General features: G+C 43.1%; 1 protein-coding gene across 5 annotated transcripts in view; it reads right to left on the bottom strand.

Annotated features, from left to right (window-relative positions):
• The window catches only part of COBL (cordon-bleu WH2 repeat protein), a 957,553-nt gene that overhangs the window by 292,830 nt on the left and 643,462 nt on the right, over positions 1–21,261 (bottom strand). For 3 of the 5 annotated variants that reach the window (XM_077269351.1, XM_077269349.1, XM_077269350.1), the window contains one exon: positions 14,430–14,603. The exons of the other annotated variants lie outside the window; for them this stretch is intronic. In XM_077269351.1, the coding sequence (XP_077125466.1) occupies positions 14,430–14,603 (174 nt within the window). The remainder of the gene's footprint in view (positions 1–14,429; positions 14,604–21,261) is intronic. 5 annotated transcript variants of the gene reach the window in all.

Raw genomic sequence — 21,261 nt, 5'->3', positions numbered from 1 at the left:
AGGATGACCTTTTGCCAGAGCTGCTAGGTATTGAGAGTGGCCCTATGATATCCACGGGCACTCGTTGGAAAGGCTTATCCATCACTGGCAGTTTTATCAATGGGGCTTTCTGTATATTCCTGGACTTTCCAACTCTCTGACAAACTATGCAGCATCGATCGACAGTAATTGGCTATATCTGTCCCCATCTTGTGCCAATAAAAGTTATGTGTCAGGCGAGCTTTAGTCTTTTGTATTCCAAGGTGTCCAGCCAGGGGAATTTCATGAGCAATTCTCAATAATTGTTCCCTAAATAGAAAAGAAAAGACCAGCTGCTTTTCACAGTCCCAAAGTTCTGTAGTATCCGTGGGGAGAGTCTCTTTCTACAGTCTGCCCTGGTCCCAGTATATTCTCTCTTTATCAGAAGCAGCATGGGGTTTTCTGCAAGACATCTGAGCTTCTCCAGACTGACATCTGTCCGCAGGGCCTCCTGGAAGCTGACTGTTATTCTGCAGGCCCTGGCCTAGTGTGACTGCCAGTATTCGGTCTGAAGCTGAGTCTTCAGTGTCGGTTATCAGGGACCTTGGTGGGTCTGCCATGTGAAGAGGCTCCCAGGCCATAGTATGTTTATCCTGATCTGGCAGTTCTATTTGAGACTCATCCTCTAAACTCTGGGGTTGAGTTTGAGCCGCAGCCTGACTCCGGGTCACAGCTGCCACATACATTCAGTCCTGTGAATTGGTACATGTTCCCTTGGCTTACCTCCCTTCCAGCTGAATCCCGATGGCTTCCGCACGTCAGGCATCCTGTCAGCCACATAACAGTCAGCAATCTTTGCAGCCTGATCCGCAGTTTGTGGCTCTCGATCACACAGAAATTGTCGTACATCCGTGGAGCACATATGAAGAAATTGATCCTTGACCATAAGATCCATTAAGTCCTCAAAACTGTTAACAGAAAGTTCCCTGATCCATTGGTGGAACGTGGTCCTCAAAGTGCTTACAACACCCGCATACCTGTCAGTTGATCCACGTTGTAAGTTCCAGAACTTTCTCCGATACACTTTTGGGGTTAGGTTGTATTTCCTGATTAGGGCCTCTTTTATGGCCTCATAGTTCCTATCTACTTCTGGTGGGAGGCCAGCAAAAACTTCCAGGGCTTTGCCTCTCAACCCTGGATTTAGATACTGCGCCCACTGCTCACGGGGTAGATGGTTTTGCCTGCAGGTTTTTTCAAACCCCGAAGGAAAGTATCTAAATCCGTATCCTTCTTCATCACAGGGAAGTTTTCCAGATGTGGTTTCCTTGGATTTATGTCCTGGGAGGAGGTTAGCTGCGGGATGTTACCCCTTACTATTTGAGCCATCTGAAGCTTGAAAGCTCTCTCCAACCAGCATTACGCAGTAGTAGCCAGGAGTTCTGCAGCCTCTCTCTCAGCCTGTCGGTACTGTAGAATAAGCTGAAGGCGCAGATTGGGATCACTTGATCCCAGCTGTTGTAAGGCCATTTGTAAAGTATAGTCCATAGGCTCCTCAGCACTGGCACTTCCCGAAGGTATCTGCAATGCAAGAGCTGGCATTGCTGGGTCTCTCTGAGGTGGACTCTCTCCTTGGCCAGATGCTGCAGTATTTTGCTCTCTATGTCCTGCTCGACCAAGGCATGTATAAGCAGTTCCTTGGATTTGTCAGCTGTCTCTATTCATCTCTGCTCACAGAGGTCGATCAGAGCCTCTTTGCTCTGCTTCTTGTACAGGGCTGCCATATCAATGAACAGTTTTTGCCAAATAAAGATAGAAAATAAAAATGGGGATGAGAAACTGTTTGCAAATATGTCTAAATAAGCACTGAGTTGAACCTTGTAGAACTGGTGCACTCCTCGATAACAATTCTTTAGTACAGGGTAATAATTGATTAAACCATGCACTAATGCTCTAATAGAAATAATTCTATCCCACCGCTCTGCCACCAATTTGTCACATACCTGCTTCTCAGCAGGTGAATGGGGGTTGGGCTAATCTATCTCCTCTCTCAGTCCAGCATTCAGCCTTTGTCCTATGCTGCAATGGGAGCATAACTCATACCCCGACACAGACCAGGCACCCCGCTCATACACGCTGCCACCACTCACCGAACACACTGGGATGAGTCACAGAAATACTATTGCTACTGTCTGCCAATCAGCAGGGTCACGTGCTCTAAGGCTATGGATTATTTAGAGCATACAAGGTTCAAACTTATTGAAGTTTTAATCTTTAATAGAAAAGGTACAGTGCTTACAATAAAAGATATAAAAATCTGGAAATAAAAAGTGACATACAAAATAGTTTTAAAAAATAAAGGGAGAAAACATATCTAAATATCTAAACTTTGTAGTCCAGCATTCTACTACCTGAGGGGGGATGAATATGGAATGGCTCACATCAGTTGGCTGCCCCTCAATCTGTGAACAGCTTTCTAAGTGTAAAAGCCTAATTTATAGAGTAAACGTGAAAGTCAAATTTCTAGACCAGCACCTCAGGTTAATATTCTAATGCTTGGTTTGTGACTGGATCCTGGCTATTTTACCAATGAATACATGATTTTTCTTTAAACACTATTTGTGTGACCTTTCTCATAGTAAATAGTGTCATGCTGCAATTGACGTGTCTGTTCAAAGGAGTCAGAAAGTGTGAAATGTTTCCACTTGTGTGTGTTCAGGACATGCCCCCTGGGGTGACGGGAGACCAGAAGACTGCCTGCTCAGGAAAACATAGGTCATGGCCCTTTGTGAGAGCTGCAGTCTAAGGCTGTTTTCACATTTGCGGTTGTGTCCGCAGCGTTTGTACCGCATATATCCGCATGCGTTGTGTATTCCTATATTTAACATTAGCGACGCATGCATCTTTGTTTGTTCGCGTTTTGCCGCGTTTGACGACGCATGCGTCGTTTAATCGTTTGCGGAAATGCAACATGTAGTAATTTTTAGAGGCATCTATTTGCCGCCTGGAAACGCATGCGGTCGATTGCACAAGGTTTTCGACAAAAAAACGCATTGATGTCTATATAAACGCATGCGTTTACAAGCACATTCGTTTGGTTGCATTCGTGAAAGCATGCATTTCAATAGAGAAAAACATGTCTAGACACTGATAAGCCACGCCCCACCATCAAGGTGATAAAGGGAGGGTGTGGACAGTTGCAGGTCACTTCTCACCAGACACTGAAGCAGACGAGACGCAGGCTACATCCTTGGAGGAAAACAAGACACTGAACAATGTGAGTATATCCTATCCAATGCCTTCATTTTCTATTTTCTGTCTCTACATGTCCTAATTTCTTGCATTTCTTTCTTTCTACATGCATCAGAATGTCTTCTTTGGATTCTTCTGGTGAGGAGTCTCGTCCTGGGCCGTCAGAAGTAGAGCATGTCAGTGAGGTGAGTACTTGCCTTGTAAGATTGGTAAGTATACACTGTCACATCGACACATGTGACAATTTGATTTTTTCTTTTTTTTAGAGCTCTTCTACTGCAGCAGAGACAGGGCAGGAGCAGCGGAGTCAAGGTCCGGTGGAAAGACGGCAGCGGGTACGTATACAAGGCTGACTGTTTACTGTATCCTCAGTGTAATATTCTTGAATCTTCCTTTCTTTCCATTCGTATTTCTTTACTTTTTTCTTCTGGAATCCTTTTGTATGTTGACTTTCTTATTCATGCCATTTCTCAGCATCTTTTTTCTTCATTTTCCTTATGTTAATTGAGCAAACTGTAATGACTTTTTTAAATTTTTAGGTTTCACAACGGGAGGATGATCTAATTGAGAATGACCTCCTCATCTCCCTGGTCCAGGAGCGAGTCCCGTTGTGGGACACCCGGGATCCACTGCACTCAAACAATGTCACGATCCGGCGCTTATGGAATGAGGTGGCCCAAGCGATGTGGGATGGCTGGGACAACACCCCGACATGGGTCCGAAATGCATTTGGTAAGTATTGCACTGCAGTGTGAAGCAGCAGAGACCTTGGCCGTGCTCACTTGACTGTGTGTGATGAAAGAATCTCTCAGGAGTTTCTCTCATCACACACAGTTGTGTGAGCACGGCCAAAAGTCCTTTTTCTGAACACAATTTTTTTTTTTAACAGTAGCCAAAGTCAAAAAACGTTGGCGTTCGATGAAGGACCGCTTCAACAAGGACCTGCGTCAAAAGAGCCGTGTTCCCAGTGGTTCAGGAGCAAGGATCAGATGATACAAATACCATCAAGTTCTGGCATTTTTAAGACCGGTCCTTGCCCAGAGAACGTAAGTATCACGTGCATTAGGTTGTATTGTATTGCCATAATCTGTATTTTTATATTCCACAGGACTTTGCGTCTGGTTAATATTTGGTATTTTCTTTTTCCATTTTTCACAGCACATATAGCACTACTGTTGGCCCAGGTTATGGAGCGGTCCTTCATCCGACAGCCACGGACCCATCCCAGCCATCCAGCAGTGCAGCAGCAAGTGGGCCTTCCACACTAACTGGAGACCAGGGAGCTGGTCCATCAGGTCTTCCCCTTTCGCAGTCCTCTTCCACTGCCCCTTTTTTTGGGGGCTCCTCCCGGCAGCGGCAGAGGGCTTCGGACAGGTCACTCATGCCCGAGTTTTTGCACTTGAGCTCGGTTTTACATGAAGCAATCAAGGCTTTGGGTGACCGAATGGATGTTTCACATAGCCTCTTGAATGCACATATGCAGGAGGTCAGCAAAAGCCTTGATCAAGTTAAAGCCGACCTCCAGAGGCCAGCACATCATTTTTTTAACCAAATTGAGCAGGGCATGTTGGAACACCTTACTCCTGATCTCCAGCTGAGTGTCATGCAGGCCTGCAAAGCTGCTTACATGCAGGCTATGCAGCAGAGTTGGTATTTCCAGCAGACAGTGGCGGCATATCCACCTGTGCCTTCACTGTCACGATTGACCTCAATGCCGACCTCTGCTGCATCCCACTGCACGGCCACCTCAATTCCTTCCACAGCCGGACACCACTACAGCACCACCACCATGCCGAGTGCAGTTGGACATACCACCGCCACCACCATGACATCTGCTGCTCCTGTTTGGACCTCCTCCACTGACACCACGATGCAGCAGGACCCTGGCATGGCCTTCCGTACCGCCACCACCACGATGCAGAAGGACCCTGGCATGGCCTTCCGTACCGCCACCACCACGATGCAGCAGGACCCTGGCATGGCCTTCCGTACTGCCACCACCACAATGCAGCAGGACCCTGGCATGGCCTTCTGCTCTACAAGCGCTATGGACTCTGGCATGGCTGCACGCTCTACGAGCACTATGGACACTGGCATGGCTGCACGCTCTACGAGCACTTTGGACTCTGGCATGGCTGCATGCTCTACGAGCACTATGGACTCTGGCATGGCTGCACGATCTACGAGCACTATGGACTCTGCCATGGCTGCACAATCTACGAGCACTATGGACTCTGACACAGTGCAGCCGGACCCTGACAGGTCACCCACCATCACGCCACACCATATGAGCCCACCAAGACCTCCCACAACCAGGCAAACAAAAAAAAACACACACACACAAAAAAAAAAACAGAGGACTCTTAGCATTCCTCCCCCTTCACCTCCTAATGTGTCTGTAATGTCAGGTTTGTCTCACCCTTCCAGTGCGTCTCAAGCCTCTCATGTGTCAAGCCCCATCCCCGAACTTCCAGACCCTTCTTGTTTCATTGCCCCTTCTCCTGCCACCTCTGCGTCGTCCACGGTTAGCCAGGCCTCAGTGCTTCACACCCCCGTTTACATCACTCTACCCCAAGCCGGCACAGTAAATAATTTTTTGGGTTGTGTAAAAATAAAAAAAATTTGATTTGCCACAATTATGTTTGGTTTATTGTGTCTTCCGCCGCCGGCAACACACACCGTGCGCCAAGAAACTTCGCCACACACTTACTTTTTGGCCCACATCATATCTCCAGTAGTTAAAAAAAAATGCAGCTTTGTGTGTCTTTAGTATACAGATATGAGGTGGGTCAAAAAACATTACATGTATCTCCATAATCTCTTTTTGTCTGTGCCTAGTGTGGCAGTCTGAAGAGAAAATGGTGGAAATACAGTGCAGACCTCTACTGAACAGGTCAGGTGTCAAAAAACTCATTAGTTATGACACCTGACCTGTTGAGTAGAGAACTGCCTTGTATAACCACCATTTTCTCTTCTTTATACATAATCTATTACACACAAATTGAGGGGACAATGGTGGTCACACAGTGCATATCTATGGTCACCTGCACAGGTGTCAGAAATAGTGAATTCATGAGGCTGTAATATGTGCATCATGAATTCATTATTTCTGACACCTGACTTCAGTATAGATAGTGTGACAGTCATTGTCTCTTCAGTTTGTGTCCAATGGATACAGCAGAACAGAATCAGGACGCAATGACGTCAACAAGCTTACCAATAAAGCAACATGGCTGCCATAACACTAGCAGTATGTGGCCAGTGTTTTATATCAGTATTTGTAAGCCAAAACAAGGAGTGGAACAATTAGAGGTAAATTATGATATTAACATAATAATTAGCAACTCTGCCTTTATCTCTCACTCCTGGTTTTGGATTACAAAAACTGATATTAAATACAGATCAAATACTGCCAGTTTTAGGACAGCCTTGGTTTGTAGAGGAAAAACATAGGAGACACGGTCAACACAACCAAAAGTAAAGTTTATTAATGAGAAATATTATTATCATTGTAGAAAATTACTGGTACAGATCGAATTACAACAGGACATTTACACAACATTGTCCTGCCATGACACACGTCCAATATCTGAATAAAAAAAGGCAGCAAATTGGTCCCGCATGAGACCAACTGCTGCAGTTGACCGCAGCGGGTGATGCTGGAAATCGGGCAGTGGGTGTGCAACTGGTTCATCCAGTTCAATGTTGGGTTGCTCCTTAACCATTATATAATTATGCAGAACCACACAGGCTTTGACCACCTCGTCGACTGTTTCCACTTTTAGATTTATGGCTGATGCAAGAATGTGCCATTTAGCAACCAGAATGCCAAAGGTACACTCTATTGTTCTTCGGGCCCTGGTCAGTCTGTAGTTAAAGATCCTTCTAGTGTGGTTCAAGTCCCGACTGGAATAGGGCTTCAGTAGGTTTTCACACATCTGAAAGGCCTCATCCCCAACCATAACAAATGGCATCGGTGGACCTTGAGTGTTGGGGAGAGGATGTGGCGGGGGAAAATTGAAATTTTTGCCATACACACGGCGGCCCATATCCGAGTTCTTGAAAGTCTGGGAATCGTTGCCACGGCCAAAAGCTCCAATGTCCACGGCAGTGAACCGAGAGTTCGCATCAGCTATTGCCATGAGCACAACAGAAAAATATTTTTTGTAGTTGAAATACTCCGATCCTGTTCTTGCTGGTTTGATAATGCGGATGTGCTTTCCATCCACCGCTCCTAAACAGTTGGGGAAATCACAAACACTCCAGAATTTTTCCGCAATTTCAAGCCACATGTCCAAGGTGGGTAGGGGTATAAACTCATCCCGGAGTACATTCCACAAAGCCCGACAGGTGTCCGCAACTATTCCGGACAGGGTGGATATTCCAAGCTGGTATTGGAAGTGGAGGGATGATAAGCTCTCTCCGGTTGCCAGAAATCTGTAAAACAAACCCAAGAAACATTACAATCTATTCTACTTATGGTGTGGTTACGCTAAAGAAAGAAAAGAAAATACCCCAAACATACATGTCAGAAAACAAAAAAATTTGGACTGTCATTGGTTTAGATTTGGAACGTACCTTAATGTAACCAGCAGACGTTCCTCCGGTGGAATCGCTCTACGGAGCTGGGTGTCCTGTCTCCGTATGGCTCCTTGGACACGAGCAAGCAAATCCCGGAACGAGTCTTGCGACATCCTTGTGTATTCCTGGAATTTCTCCAGGTTGGAATTAAGCTCGCCATACAGCGTGTGATAGGCTGCACAGCTCTCATGTAGTTCCATAATGGGGTGCCTCCAAAAACGCCTACGTTGTCTCCTTCTCCATCTTTCGCGATTTCTGTCTTGCTCCCAAGCAAAAGCACAGGCAAGAAACAGCTTGATGCTTAAATCCAGGTTGAAATAAAAGCTCTCCATGTGAAGATCCATCATGACACAGGATACAGTAGCAAACTGTAAAGATTTCAGTAGCCCTAGGGTCTATATATAGAGATTCCATAACACACACCCTCTGTAGTCCCATTGGCGGTGTCTGGTTATGTTGATTTTTCTCTTGTGAAATTTCTCATCATGCGCACCAAAAACGCAAACGCAGAAAAAAAACGCATATAAACGCGTACAAACGCGGCATTTTTTTAACCGCATGCAATACCGCATGCGTCTAAAAAACGCTGCGTTTGTACGCGTTTATATGCGTTTTTTTCCACCACTTGCGGATGCGTTATAAACGCTGCGGATTTAAACGCTAATGTGAAACTAGCCTTAGGCTATGTGCACACATTCAGGTTTTTTCACTTTTTTTTGCGTTTTTTCGCGATAAAAACATTATAAAAACTCATTAAAAACGCATACATTATGCTTTCTATCATTTAGAATGCATTCCGCATGTTTTGTGCACATGGTGCATTTTTTTCCGCGAAAAAAACCGCATCACGGTAAAAAAAGCAGCATGTTCATTAATTTTGCGGATTTTCTGCGTTTTTCCCGCGATTCTATGCATTTGTAAAAAAACGCACAAAAAACGCGTCAAAAACGCGTCAAAAACGCATCAAAAACGCTGTAAAAACGCATGCGAATTTCTGGCAGAAATGTCCGGTTTTTGTCAGGAAAATTGTTAACAGATGTTAATTTATTGCTGTTCATACATCCATACATATACATATTTCACTACATTGATATGCAGTATTGCTTTTACTTAGCTACTTATAGTAGAATTTGTTCATTTTGTTCTGTCTTGGGTTTTGTCTATTTGATGGTCATTGTGAACATGCTCTTATTTAGCATGCATACCAACTTGTACTCCAGTTCACTTTTTTCCAGGTTTAGTGCTGCATTTATGTGCTGATGTACTCATAAATTGATGGTGGTTCTGATACAGCATTCATGTACTGATGGTGGTTCTGGTAATGGATTCATGTACTAACAGTGGTCCTAGTCTTCTACACATGTAATCCATAACTGGTCTGATGACGTAATATACAACTTTATTAAAGCTCAAAAATCCTCAAAACTTGGAGTCTTGAGATTAGGAGGATTTGGAGAGTTTCTTTTCCAAAATCTCAATGCAAGTTAGAGTGTTTTTTTGCAGCATCGGATCTCTCGAAATCCTACACAAATACTCAAAACTTGATTCTGCTAATCTATTAATGTACTGATGGTGATCGAAGTGATTTCTTCATTTAAGTACCCCTTTAAATTCTTTTGAGGCCCTTGTGGTTGGTTCTATATGGCAATTTGGTCCTTGGAACAAAAAAAGTGTGCACTACAGCTTTAAACTAACAAAGTGCTTCTTAATGAATCAGGTGAGGTGCATAGTAGTGCCTTGAACAAATCTTATTACAGTGCTGTCATGCTCCTATCACATCCACATTATCAGAGCCAAGCAAAAAAGTTGCTATCTTTTTGCGCAGCCTTGCCTTGTGTTTTCAAAGCAATTTTTGACAGAAATCTGGAGATAAAGATTGGATGCATCACCACCAATATGTTTTCTTTATTTCTTAAAAAATAATCTAGATGATACCTTCCCTTTAATGGGTTTTTACCACTGCATACCAGGAATATCCCACAAGTCCTTCTATTTTGGAGATGTCCTGACCCAGTCCTCTAGCCATCTCAAGTTGGCCCTTGTCAAAGTTGCTCTTATCCTTTACACTTGTCAATTTTTCTTGCCTTGAAGACAACATCAAAAACTAACTGTTCACTTGCTGCCTAATATATCTAAACCCTTAACAGGTGCCATGGTAATGAGATAATTATATTATCCACTGAACCTGTCAGTGGCTTATTTTGCATGTAATAGTTTCATTCTTCATTTTTTCTGGGAATATACAGTAATCATTGTATGATCAATACTGATCTTCAGAAAACACAAGGATGAAGTGCAACGAACGCAAAGCACTGACACATGTACATGTTGTTGTGTTTGGATAAATAGATGATTTTGTGTATAAATATACATGCTATATGTACAATGAGCAAAGAACAATAACTCATATAAATGACAATTTTCAAGCTGCAAACACAAAACTCTTGATACAATTGTGTTAAAAAGTTTTTGCCCCCTTTCTGATTTCCTATTCTTTTGCATGTTTTTCACACTTAAATATTTCAGCTCACCAAACAAATTTAAATATTAGACAAAGATAACACAAGTAAACACAAAATGCAGTTTTTAAATTTAGGTCTTTATTGTTATGGGAAAAATAAATCCAAACCTACAGAGGCCTGTGTGAAAAAGTGATTGCCCCTAAACCTAATAACTGGTTGAGCCACCCTTAGCAACAACAGCTGCAATAACTGGCAATGAGTCTTTCAACTCCCTGGAGGAATTCTGTCCCACTAATCTTTGCAGAATTGTTGTAATTCAGCCACATTGGAGGATTTCTGACCAAGAACCGCCTTTTCATGGTCAGACCACAGCATCTCAAATCAGATTAAGGTCAGGATTTTGACAAGGCCACTACAAAGTCTTAATTTTGTTTTTCTTAAGCCATTTGGAGGTGGACTTGTTTGTGCTGCACAACCCAAGTGCGCCTCAGCTTTTAGTCGCGAACAGATGGCCGGACATTTTCTTTCAGGATTTTTTTGGAAGACAGCAGAAATCAAGGTTGCATTTACAACAGCAAGTCTTCCAGGTCCTGAAGCAGCAAAACAGCCCCAGACCATAACACTACCTCCACCATATTTTACTTCTGGTATGATGTTCCTTTTCTGAAATGCTGTGTTAGTTCTACAATACAAACTACAAACAAACTTTTGTCTCTTCAGTCCACAGAGTATTCTCCGAAAACTCTTCAGGATCATTAAGATGTTTTCTGGCAAAACTGATACAAGGTTTTATGTTCTTATTGCTCAGCAGTGGTTTCCGTCTTGGAACTCTGCTATGCAGGCCATTTTTGCTCGGTCTTTTTCTTATGGCAGATTCATGTGCACGGACCTTAACTGAGGCAAGGAGGCCTGCAGTTCTTTGGATGTTGTTGTGGGGTCTTTTGTGACCACTTGGATTAGTCATCACTATGATCTTGGGGTAATTTTGGTCAGCTGGCAACTCCTGAGAAGGTTCACTACTGTTCCATGTTATCGCTATTTGTGGATTATGGCTCTCACTGTTTGATGGAGTCCCAAAGCTTTAAATATGGCTTTATAACCTTTTCCAGGTTTATCATTTGCTCCACAATTTCTTTGGATTGCGGCATGATTTCTAGCTTTTGAGGATCTTTTAGTCTACTTAACTTTGTTAGGCATGTCCTATTTTAGTGTTTTCTTGATTGAGAACAGGTGTGGCAGTAATTAGGCCTGCGAGTAGCTAGGAAACTTGATCTCAGCTTACCAAAGATGTGATAAACCAAAGTTTATTTATGTTTTAGAGAGGAAGGCAATCACTTTTTCACCCAGTGACCTGTAGATTTTGATTTATTTTTCCCCTTAATAATAAAAACTTTCATTTAAAAACTGCATTTTGTGTTTACTTATGTTATCTTTGTCTAATATTTAAATTTGTTTGGTGATCTGAAATATTTAAGTGTGACAAAGATGCAAAAGAATAGGAAATCAAGAAGTGGGTGAACACTTTTTCACACAGCTGTACATGCTGCTGATCAAAAAAATATACCATAAACTGTACCCCTCAAAGAACTTCTCATGAATGCCAGTGTTGCATTTTTTTTTTCATCCTGATATTTTTAAGTGTATATAATGTAATGCGCTATGACATTGTATAGCGGCACGGCAGTGATATAGGCAGACACAGTCTATATAAATTTCAGCCGAAATGTAGCAAACAATAAAGGAACCGAAAAACGACAAAAATTTGCTCGGCTAGGTGCTAGCTAATACATCATATCTTCACTCTCCAGCAAATCAGCGTTTAGCGCATTTAACCGCCGTGCATATCCTTCTCAAATACACCATATCAGTTTGGAGGCATTCACTATCTGAAGCTTTTCCTTCAGTCATTTCTGTGTCTGTAATGAGGCGACCTATCTCAGCTGAGCTGGCTAAGCCTCAGCAAAACCCATACTGGAGCGAGAATGGGAGTGATGAGTCGCACAACTAAATCTTCTTCATCACTCTAGTAAAACCCTTCTGGAACTACCATAAATAAAAAGGCTCAGCACCCAAGCTGCTGCACCAACCAATACTACCCGACTTTTAATATCTTGCCCAGCTTAATTTTTTGGCAGAGATTTACGCTCCGTCCAGTAGCCTCCCTGTATGTTTTATTGTAGACTATCTAATGTCTAATATTGATCACTGAAAATGTTTCCATAGATGCATAATATGGTTTATATTTGCTGCAAAATGTTATACTGAAATTGCAGTTGATGTTTATAATAATTTTTTTGTGTCTTGATACAAGACACAATAATTGTATCATCTTGTGCTCAATACTGTACATTTCTTAATTTTTTCTAGAAGATCAGACATTTCTTTTCTGAACTTGTTCAAAATGTAAATAATAAACTAAATATACAATACCATAAAAAGTAGTATATATTAAAATTATTTAAAGAGTTAGTACTAGTGTTGAGCATTCCGATACCGCAAGTATCGGGTATCGGCCGATATTTGCTGTATCGGAATTCCGATACCGAGATCCGATATTTTTGTGGTATCGGGTATCGGTATCGAAACAACATTAATGTGTAAAATAAAGAATTAAAATAAAAAATATTGCTATACTCACCTCTCCGACGCAGCCTGGACCTCACCGAGGGAACCGGCAGCGTTGTTTGCTTAAAATTTGCGCGTTTCCTTCCTTATGTGAAGTCCCGGCTTGTGATTGGTCGCGTGCCGCCCATGTGGCCGCGACGCGACCAATCACAGCAAGCCGTGACGTAATTTAAGGTCCTTCAGGATTTTAAAATTACGTTCCGGCTTTGAGATTGGTCGCGTCGAGGTCACATGGGCGACGCAACCAATCACAAGCCGTGACGTCACGGGAGGCAGGACAAGCGCGCATTTTAAAATGCGCGCTTGTCCTGCCTCCCGTGACGTCACGGCTTGTGATTGGTCGCGTCGCCCATGTGGCCGCGACGCGACCAATCACAGCAAGCCGTGACGTAATTTTAGGTCCTTCAGGATTTTAAAATTACGTTCCGGCTTTGTGATTGGTCGCGTCGCGGTCACATGGGCGACGCGACCAATCACAAGCCGTGACGTCACGGGAGGCAGGACAAGCGCGCATTTTAAAATGCGCGCGTGTCCAGCCTCCCGTGACGTCACGGCTTGTGATTGGTCGCGTCGCCCATGTGACCGCGACGCGACCAATCACAAAGCCGGAACGTAATTTTAAAATCCTGAAGGACCTGAAATTACGTCACGGCTTGCTGTGATTGGTCGCGTCGCGGCCACATGGGCGGCACGCGACCAATCACAAGCCGGGACTTCACGTAAGGAAGGAAACGCGCAAATTTTAAGCAAACAACGCTGCCGGTTCCCTCGGTAAGCTCCAGGCTGCGTCGGAGAGGTGAGTATAGCAATATTTTTTATTTTAATTCTTTCTTTTACACATTAATATGGATCCCAGGGCCTGAAGGAGAGTTTCCTCTCCTTCAGACCCTGGGAACCATACAGGATACCGTCCGATACTTGAGTCCCATTGACTTGTATTGGTATCGGGTATCGGTATCGGATTGGATCCAATACTTTGCCGGTATCGGCCGATACTTTCCGATACCGATACTTTCGAGTATCGGACGGTATCGCTCAACACTAGTTAGTACTGCTAGTGAGTTGGGACAGATGACATCATAGCTATTGGTATTTGTCAGGACGCGTGTGCTATTTAGCAGGTATCATGCATCTGTTCCATTCATTAGAATGCGACAGGTGCAAGACATCTACAGATAGTGCAAGTGTAGATGTGACGTCACCTGCCCAGTCCACATGTTGATGTGGAGATGAGCAGAGCAGGACTAAACCTTTAAAAGAAAGTATTAAAGTAAAAGCATATACAAAAAAGTGACACCAAGTAATAGAATGTAGACCTAGGCAGTCTTCCAAGATCACTTTGGCTATTGGCATTTTCCATGAGAGGTGGCCAGACAATCACATATCTGTTTCTTATGTTCTATAAGAAATTTCAGTGATCTGTTAAAACCCCAGAAAGGAAGAATGTGAAGGGAAAGAGAAAGGGCATAGACACTTATAAGAGAAGCAGGACATATCAAAGTAAAAGTGGAGCTGACAGGAGCATATCAAAATTTAGATTTGTTCAGAACCTACGTTTAGCAGGTATGGGTCTAGTTGGTCCTGTTAGAGGAGCTCCATTTTCAAACACGGGTGGGTCCACAATGTCATGATCAGGAGGAGGGTAGGGAGGGGGTGGGGGTATCATTAACTGGGGTGGGCTTCGGGAGTTTCCTCTTGGGGGCTTTTGTGGTACCTGCCGTCCATTACCTATATGAAGATACACAAGTTATTTTATGCAGAATATATTAATTGTAACTTATTTCTACTGTACTGTAATGAGACAAACTCATTTAGATTAGAAAATGGGTGTCATTATTTCAATAAGAAATCTGGATCAAATAGTTTATTAAAGTGAGGTGAGGAGTAATTGGGGCAATTGTAGTATGATTTGATTATCCGAGCATATTTAAAGTCTTCCAGAAAAAAAAATGGACAATTTTTCATCTGTGATGTCATTCTTATGCCATTCATAAGGCTAAGTTCACATTAGCATTCGGGGGCTTTGCGGAGGGCTGCATACTTCCTCCATTAAGCTCCGCCTACTTCCGCATACTTCTGCATGCGTCCTGCGTTCCGATCTTTAACATTGGGTACGCAGCACATGCGGATGTATGCGGATACGTTGTTTTGAGGCACCCTCGGACCGCGCGGGAACGCAACAAGTTGCGCTTTGTGCAGACGCATCTGCATATCCTGCGTACCCAATGTTAAAGACAGGTACGCAGGACACATGCAGAAGCATGCGGAAGTAGGCGGAGCTTAATGGAGGAAGCACGCAGCCTGTCAGTGTTTTTTTTACAAGTGTACATCTATAAAGATTCTGTTTTTATACATCAACAATTAAATTAAGTTACTATATACAGTTTCCTAAGTTATTAATTGCAATGGATCAGTTAAAAGTGGATATCTTAGGAATGGTGCCCATATGGCGTCTGATTTTTAATATACCCATTGAGTTTAATGGGTGACCGTGACCCAAAGAATCAGAGTAGTGCATGCTGCGATTATTTACACATAGATCTTCAGTCTGAGTGTAAGGGTACTGTCACACAGTGCCATTTTGATCGCTACGACGGTACGATTCGTGACGTTCTAGCGATATCGTTACGATATCGCAGTGTCTGACACGCAGCAGCGATCAGGGACCCTGCTGAGAATCGTACGTCGTAGCAGATCGTTTGGAACTTTCTTTCGTCGCTTGATCACCCGCTGACATCGCTGGATCGTTGTGTGTGACAGCGATCCAGCGATGTGTTCGCTTGTAACCAGGGTAAACATCGGGTAACTAAGCGCAGGGCCGCGCTTAGTAACCCGATGTTTACCGTGGTTACCAGCGTAAATGTAAAAAAAACAAACAGTACATACTCACATTCCGGTGTCCGTCCTCCGGCGTCTCAGCTTCTCTGCACTGTGAGCGCCTGCCGGCCGGAAAGCGAGCACAGCGGTGACGTCTGACGTCACCGCTGTGCTTTCCGGCCGCTGTGCTTACACAGTGCAGAGAAGCTGAGACGCCGGGGGACAGACACCGGAATGTAAGTATGTACTGTTTTTTTTTTTTACGTTTACGCTGGTAACCAGGGTAAACATCGGGTTACTAAGCGCGGCCCTGCGCTTAGTAACCCGATGTTTACCCTGGTTACCCGGGGACTTCGGCATCGCTCCAGCGCCGTGATTGCAACGTGTGACCGCAGTCTACGACGCTGGAGCGATAATCATACGATCGCTGCGACGTCACGGATCGTGCCGTCGTAGCGATCAAAATGGCACTGAGTGACAGTACCCTTAAAGTGCTCATGTGAATTACCTTATTGACTTGCTTTGGTAAGTGAGGTCTACTTTCATTTCGTTTTCCATAAGGACAACATCAGGAAGTAAAATACGCTTATCTGAGCTCTTAGATATACAAACATTTTAATGAAATTTTTAGAATTAATATGCTGAAATAAAAAAAATCTCAGAAATGTGAGATACTATTGAAATACAGCATCTTTATAGGAGATCTATCAGTAGGATCAACCTTCCTAACCTGTTTATATGGCCATGCAGGTCATAGAAAGTTGAATAAAATGATAGCTTTGATGTCTGTAATTCCAGAGAAAACCACCTTTTTCTCAGGGTATGCTCACACTAGTGTATAAAAATTGGCCCCATTCTCATCCAGAAAAGTTGGACAATTTTTTTCCCCCTTGTCATCCATGAGCTGTCTGTATACAATCCGTTTTTTTACTCAGCAGCTATTCATCATTTACAGGACTATTTACAGTTTCCTATGTTACAGAATTGTAATGTATCCCTAAAAATCGGACACCATACTGGTATGGTATCCAATTTTTTTCTCGCACTCTACCAATCTCACAGTCAAACCATTGCATGCTGCAATAGTTTTTTTCATGCCGAATACAGCTGGGAAAAAATACACAGATCTGCACTACCTCACTGAATAAAATTAGTCTGTGTGCAATCCAACTTTTATTGGATTGCACAAGTCCGATTTATACGCTACTGTGAGTAAACCCTAAATATGTAAATTATTATTATCATTATTTATTATTATAGCGTCATTTATTCCATGGTGCTTTACATGTAAGGAGGGGTATACATAATAAAAAACAAGTTAAGTAATCTTACACAATACAACTAATGACTGATGAAGGAGGAGAGAGGACCCTGCCCAAGAGGGCTCACAATCTACAAGGGATAGGTGAGGATACAATAGGAGAGGGGAGAGCTGGTCGTGCAGTGGTTTGATGAATCGGTGGTTACTGTAGGTTGTAGGCTTGTCGGAAGAGGTGGGTCTTCAAGTTCCTTTTGAAGATTGCCCCCCCCTTTTTTGAAGAAGCATATGGCGAAACGGGGTGGTAACACTGAGCTAGTCTACCTCATAGAAGCGCTCGGCACCTTATGTAAGTACTTTCATATCGGAACTGCACTTTCTGTCCTATTTACTTTAGAGTAGATATTCTGTTACATTACAGTGTATTGGCTGCACTAAGCTCTCTGATACTGGCACATGCACTTTATATATAAAAATCACTAGCTTTACCTATATTCATCTACTCTACAAACGGACTTTTGGTGACAGTTTTCAATAATATTTGATACATTTGATATGCTGAGGAGCTAATACCCATTTGGATAAACTTGATTTTGAATATGAATACATAGACTTGCACTTGTCACTTTTGCAATTCCTGCTTGAATTTTTAATATTGTTTTAAAATTATTGGAATAAATATTTGTTATTTAAAAATGATTTTGGTTGAATGGATCCTCTTTTCCTAAAGTAATTTATTTGAGATGTGTTGATATTCACAATACAAGTCACGACTGATGCAGGAGGAGAGAGGACCCTGCCCACGAGGGCTCACAATCTACAAGGGATAGGTGAGGATACAATAGGTGAGGGGAGAGCTGGTGGTGCAGTGGTTTGGTGGATTGGTTTTTATTGTAGGTTGTAGGCTTGTCGGAAGAGGTGGGTCTTCAGGTTCCTTCTGAAGGTCTCCACGGTAGGCAAGAATCTCATATGTTGGGGTAGAGAGTTCCAGAATAGGGAGGATGCGTGGGAGAAATCTTGTATGCGATTGTAGGAAGAGGACATAAGAGGCAAGTAAAGAGGGGAGCTAAATACCGGGAGATGAGTTCACAGACGTATGGAGGAGACAGGTTGTGGATGGCTTTGTATGCCATGGTTAGGGTTTTGAACTGGAGTCTCTGGGTAATAGGGAGCCAGTGAAGGGATTGACAGAGGGGAGAGGCTGGTGAATAGCGGGGGGGGACAGGTGAGTTAGTCGGGCAGCAGAGTTTAGAATAGATTGTAGGGGTGAGAGAGTGCTAGAGGGAAGGCCACAGAGCAGGAGGTTGCAGTAGTCAAGGTTTGAGATGAGTGCATAGACTAGGGTTTTTGCAGATTCTTGGTTGAGGAATGTACGGATCCGGGAAATATTTTTGAGTTGAAGTCGGCAGGAAGTGGAAAGGGCTTGGATATGTGGTTTGAAGAAGATATCAGAGTCAAGGGTTACTCCAAGGCAGCGAGCTTGTGGGACTGGGGAGAGTGAGCAGCTATTTACTTTAATTGATAGGTTCGTTTGGGGAGTCAAGTAAGATGGGGGAAAGATTATGAATTCTGTTTTCTCTAGTTTTAGAAATGTAGTGGAGAAGAAGGATGATATAGCGGAAAGACATTGTGAGATTTTGGTTAGTATGGAGGTGATATCTTGTCCAGATAGGTAGATCTGTGTGTCATCAGCATAGAGATGATACTGCAAGCCGTGAGGGACTGTTTGAATGTGATGAAGTGCTCATTGGAGTGGGATCTTTTCCATCTACGTTCAGCAACCCTGGTAGCCCGTCTCAGTTCTTAGGCTCAGGCTGGTGTGCTAGGGTTGTCTGTTGATTTTGTGAGCTTTGGTATGTGTGAGAGGGGCGACCGATTCAAGAACTGCAGCTATTGTGGTGTTATATAAAGCGGCATCTGAATTGTGAAGGGAACTTATATCTGTAAGAGGGAGAAGGGATTCAGAGAGTGAGTGTGGATTGTGGTGTTTAAGATTTCTGTGAGTGTGAGGCTGAAGGAGGAAGTGAGCCAGGTAGAGAAGTGGTAAAAAAAGCTTGTGGCTAGGCCTGCGGGGGCGGTAAATGAAAGCCAGTTGGAGGTAGGAGGGGGAGTAGATGCGCACAGAGTGCACCACAAAGAAAGGGAGGGTAGCAGATGGTGGCAGTGGGATTTGGGTGAAGGAGTAGTTATCTGACAGAAGAAAACCAACTCCTCAGCCATGGTTGCTGCTGGGACGGGGGTGTGTGGGAAAAGTGGAATCCACCATAAGAAAGTGCAGCAAGAGAGGCTGTGTCAGATGGGGTGAGCCAGGTTTCGGTGATGGCGAGGAAGGAAAGTTTGTTAGCAATAAAAAGATGATGGATGTAGGAAAGTTTGTTACAGATAGAGCGAGCGTTCCATAGAGCTCCTGTTAGTGGGACTTGGGAAGCGGGAGCTGGGCAAATGGGTATAAGGTTATAGAGGTTAAGGAAATGTGTGATAGAGAGTGGATGGGAGGTAGAAATTACTGTGGGGATGTGGTGAGGAGGACCAGGATTTGGAGAGATATCGCAGGCAGTGAGGAGGAACAGAGATAGTGATAACAGGAGAGAGCAGGAAAAAGAATGAGAGGTCTGTCTGTGTTTGTAGACAAAGGGTTAGATGTTGAGTGACAGTTCTGAGGAGGAGGTGAGATGGATGGGGAGGATGGAGGGAGCGATGACCAGTTCATTACTACGTGCAGGGATTAGGGGGGTTAGTAGAAAGTGAAGGATTATAGGGGTGAGAGTGAAGACAAACAGAAACATTGGATACAGTGACTAAGTATCCAGCTACCTTCAGTTCCCTTCTGGTTCAATTCTGGATTATTTCATAGCTCACACTTCTAAGATGAACTAGGCAGACTGACTTCTTGCAGACATATGGTTTGCAATATATTTGCTAAAGAATGCATTCAGGTGTGGAGCTGAGGAGCGTGGTCTGTGCTCATCTTGGTCAGATAATTAAGAGTGAGCCAGATCCAGGATGATCAAGGCAGAGTAAACAAGGAGGTCATAAATAACAATGGGGGCATAGCAGGGGTTAGTTGAAAAGCATACCAAGAAGATGAGGTAGGGGAAAGTCAGTGTGGAAAGCTGTGCAACTTACCAAGAAGCTGAGGTAGGGTAGTTGAACTGTTCAGATCTATGGGCCAAGGCTCAGCTCTGTTGTATCATTTTATTCATGACCTACATGCAAATATAAACGGCTTAAAGGGGTTGATCCTAATGACCGATTCTCTTTAGACATTTCTATAGGTAGCATTCTTTACCTAACTTTATTAGTATAATAAACAAGTTTTCTTATTAATGTTTCTACCATGTCCGTGATGCCAGCAATTTCAGCAATGAATGTGTATATAGGAAGCAGGCATTAAAGTGTGTGCAAGACGAGCCAAACATGACGCCATAATAAGGGCAGAACTGAGATTTCAGTTATTGAGTCAAGATTAAAATATGATTTAGAAAATTATGAAAAATCTAATGAATAGAAAATTAGTATAATAAAGTTGTCAGAATGTCTATAAAACAATAAATCCATAAACAAAGGCTGCCAATTACTGAGATCTCACATAGACTTTTTCTTGTCTATTAATAGTAAATTTTCCATATCTTACATGCAGTATGTATGTTCTCCAATGGCAATATGAATTATTGCTTTAAAGAAGGGCATTCACTAGTTTTAGCATGTTAAACTGGCAACATCATGGAACAGTGCTGAATAAAACAGTTTTTGTTTCTTGATTTCTCTTCTCCATTGCAGAGATATTAGCTGGTAAATGTTATATGGTAATTTTCACTATAAGCCAGGTAGCATAAAATCCTTTCTGGGGGCATTTACTTTTTCCTCTGCATGAAGCTGACTCATCATAAGTCAGAATCGTTTTTTTCTGTGTGATATGGAAAGACATTTAATGACTCATAGCTCAGCTGTCTTCACTTATCTTACTGCTGGAAGTCTTCTGTGATTCCAAGTGGGGGAGAGAAGTAAAGCAGCTGTGTCATTACTAACATCTCTGCATCAATAGCTTTCATCCCACAGCACCATCATCTCTGCTCTACTATCCCTACCACCACATTGACAGTGCTGTGGAATGAAAGCTGTAGTAGTGTTTGTAACAACACAGCATTGCTCGATTATCTCCCACTCTTGTAATTACAGTAGGTGTTGGAAGATCAGTGACAAGAGCAAAGCTGTGAGTTATTAGGCTATGTGCACATGTTCAGGATTTCTTGCAGAAATTTCCTGAGCAAAACTGGACATTTTCTGCAAGAAATCCGCATGCGTTTTTCT

The sequence above is a fragment of the Ranitomeya variabilis genome, chromosome 6, assembly GCF_051348905.1.
Source record: "Ranitomeya variabilis isolate aRanVar5 chromosome 6, aRanVar5.hap1, whole genome shotgun sequence".
Taxonomy (NCBI): domain Eukaryota; kingdom Metazoa; phylum Chordata; class Amphibia; order Anura; family Dendrobatidae; genus Ranitomeya; species Ranitomeya variabilis.
Note: the sequence above shows the minus strand (reverse complement) of the source record. Positions and strands in the feature narration are given on the sequence as shown.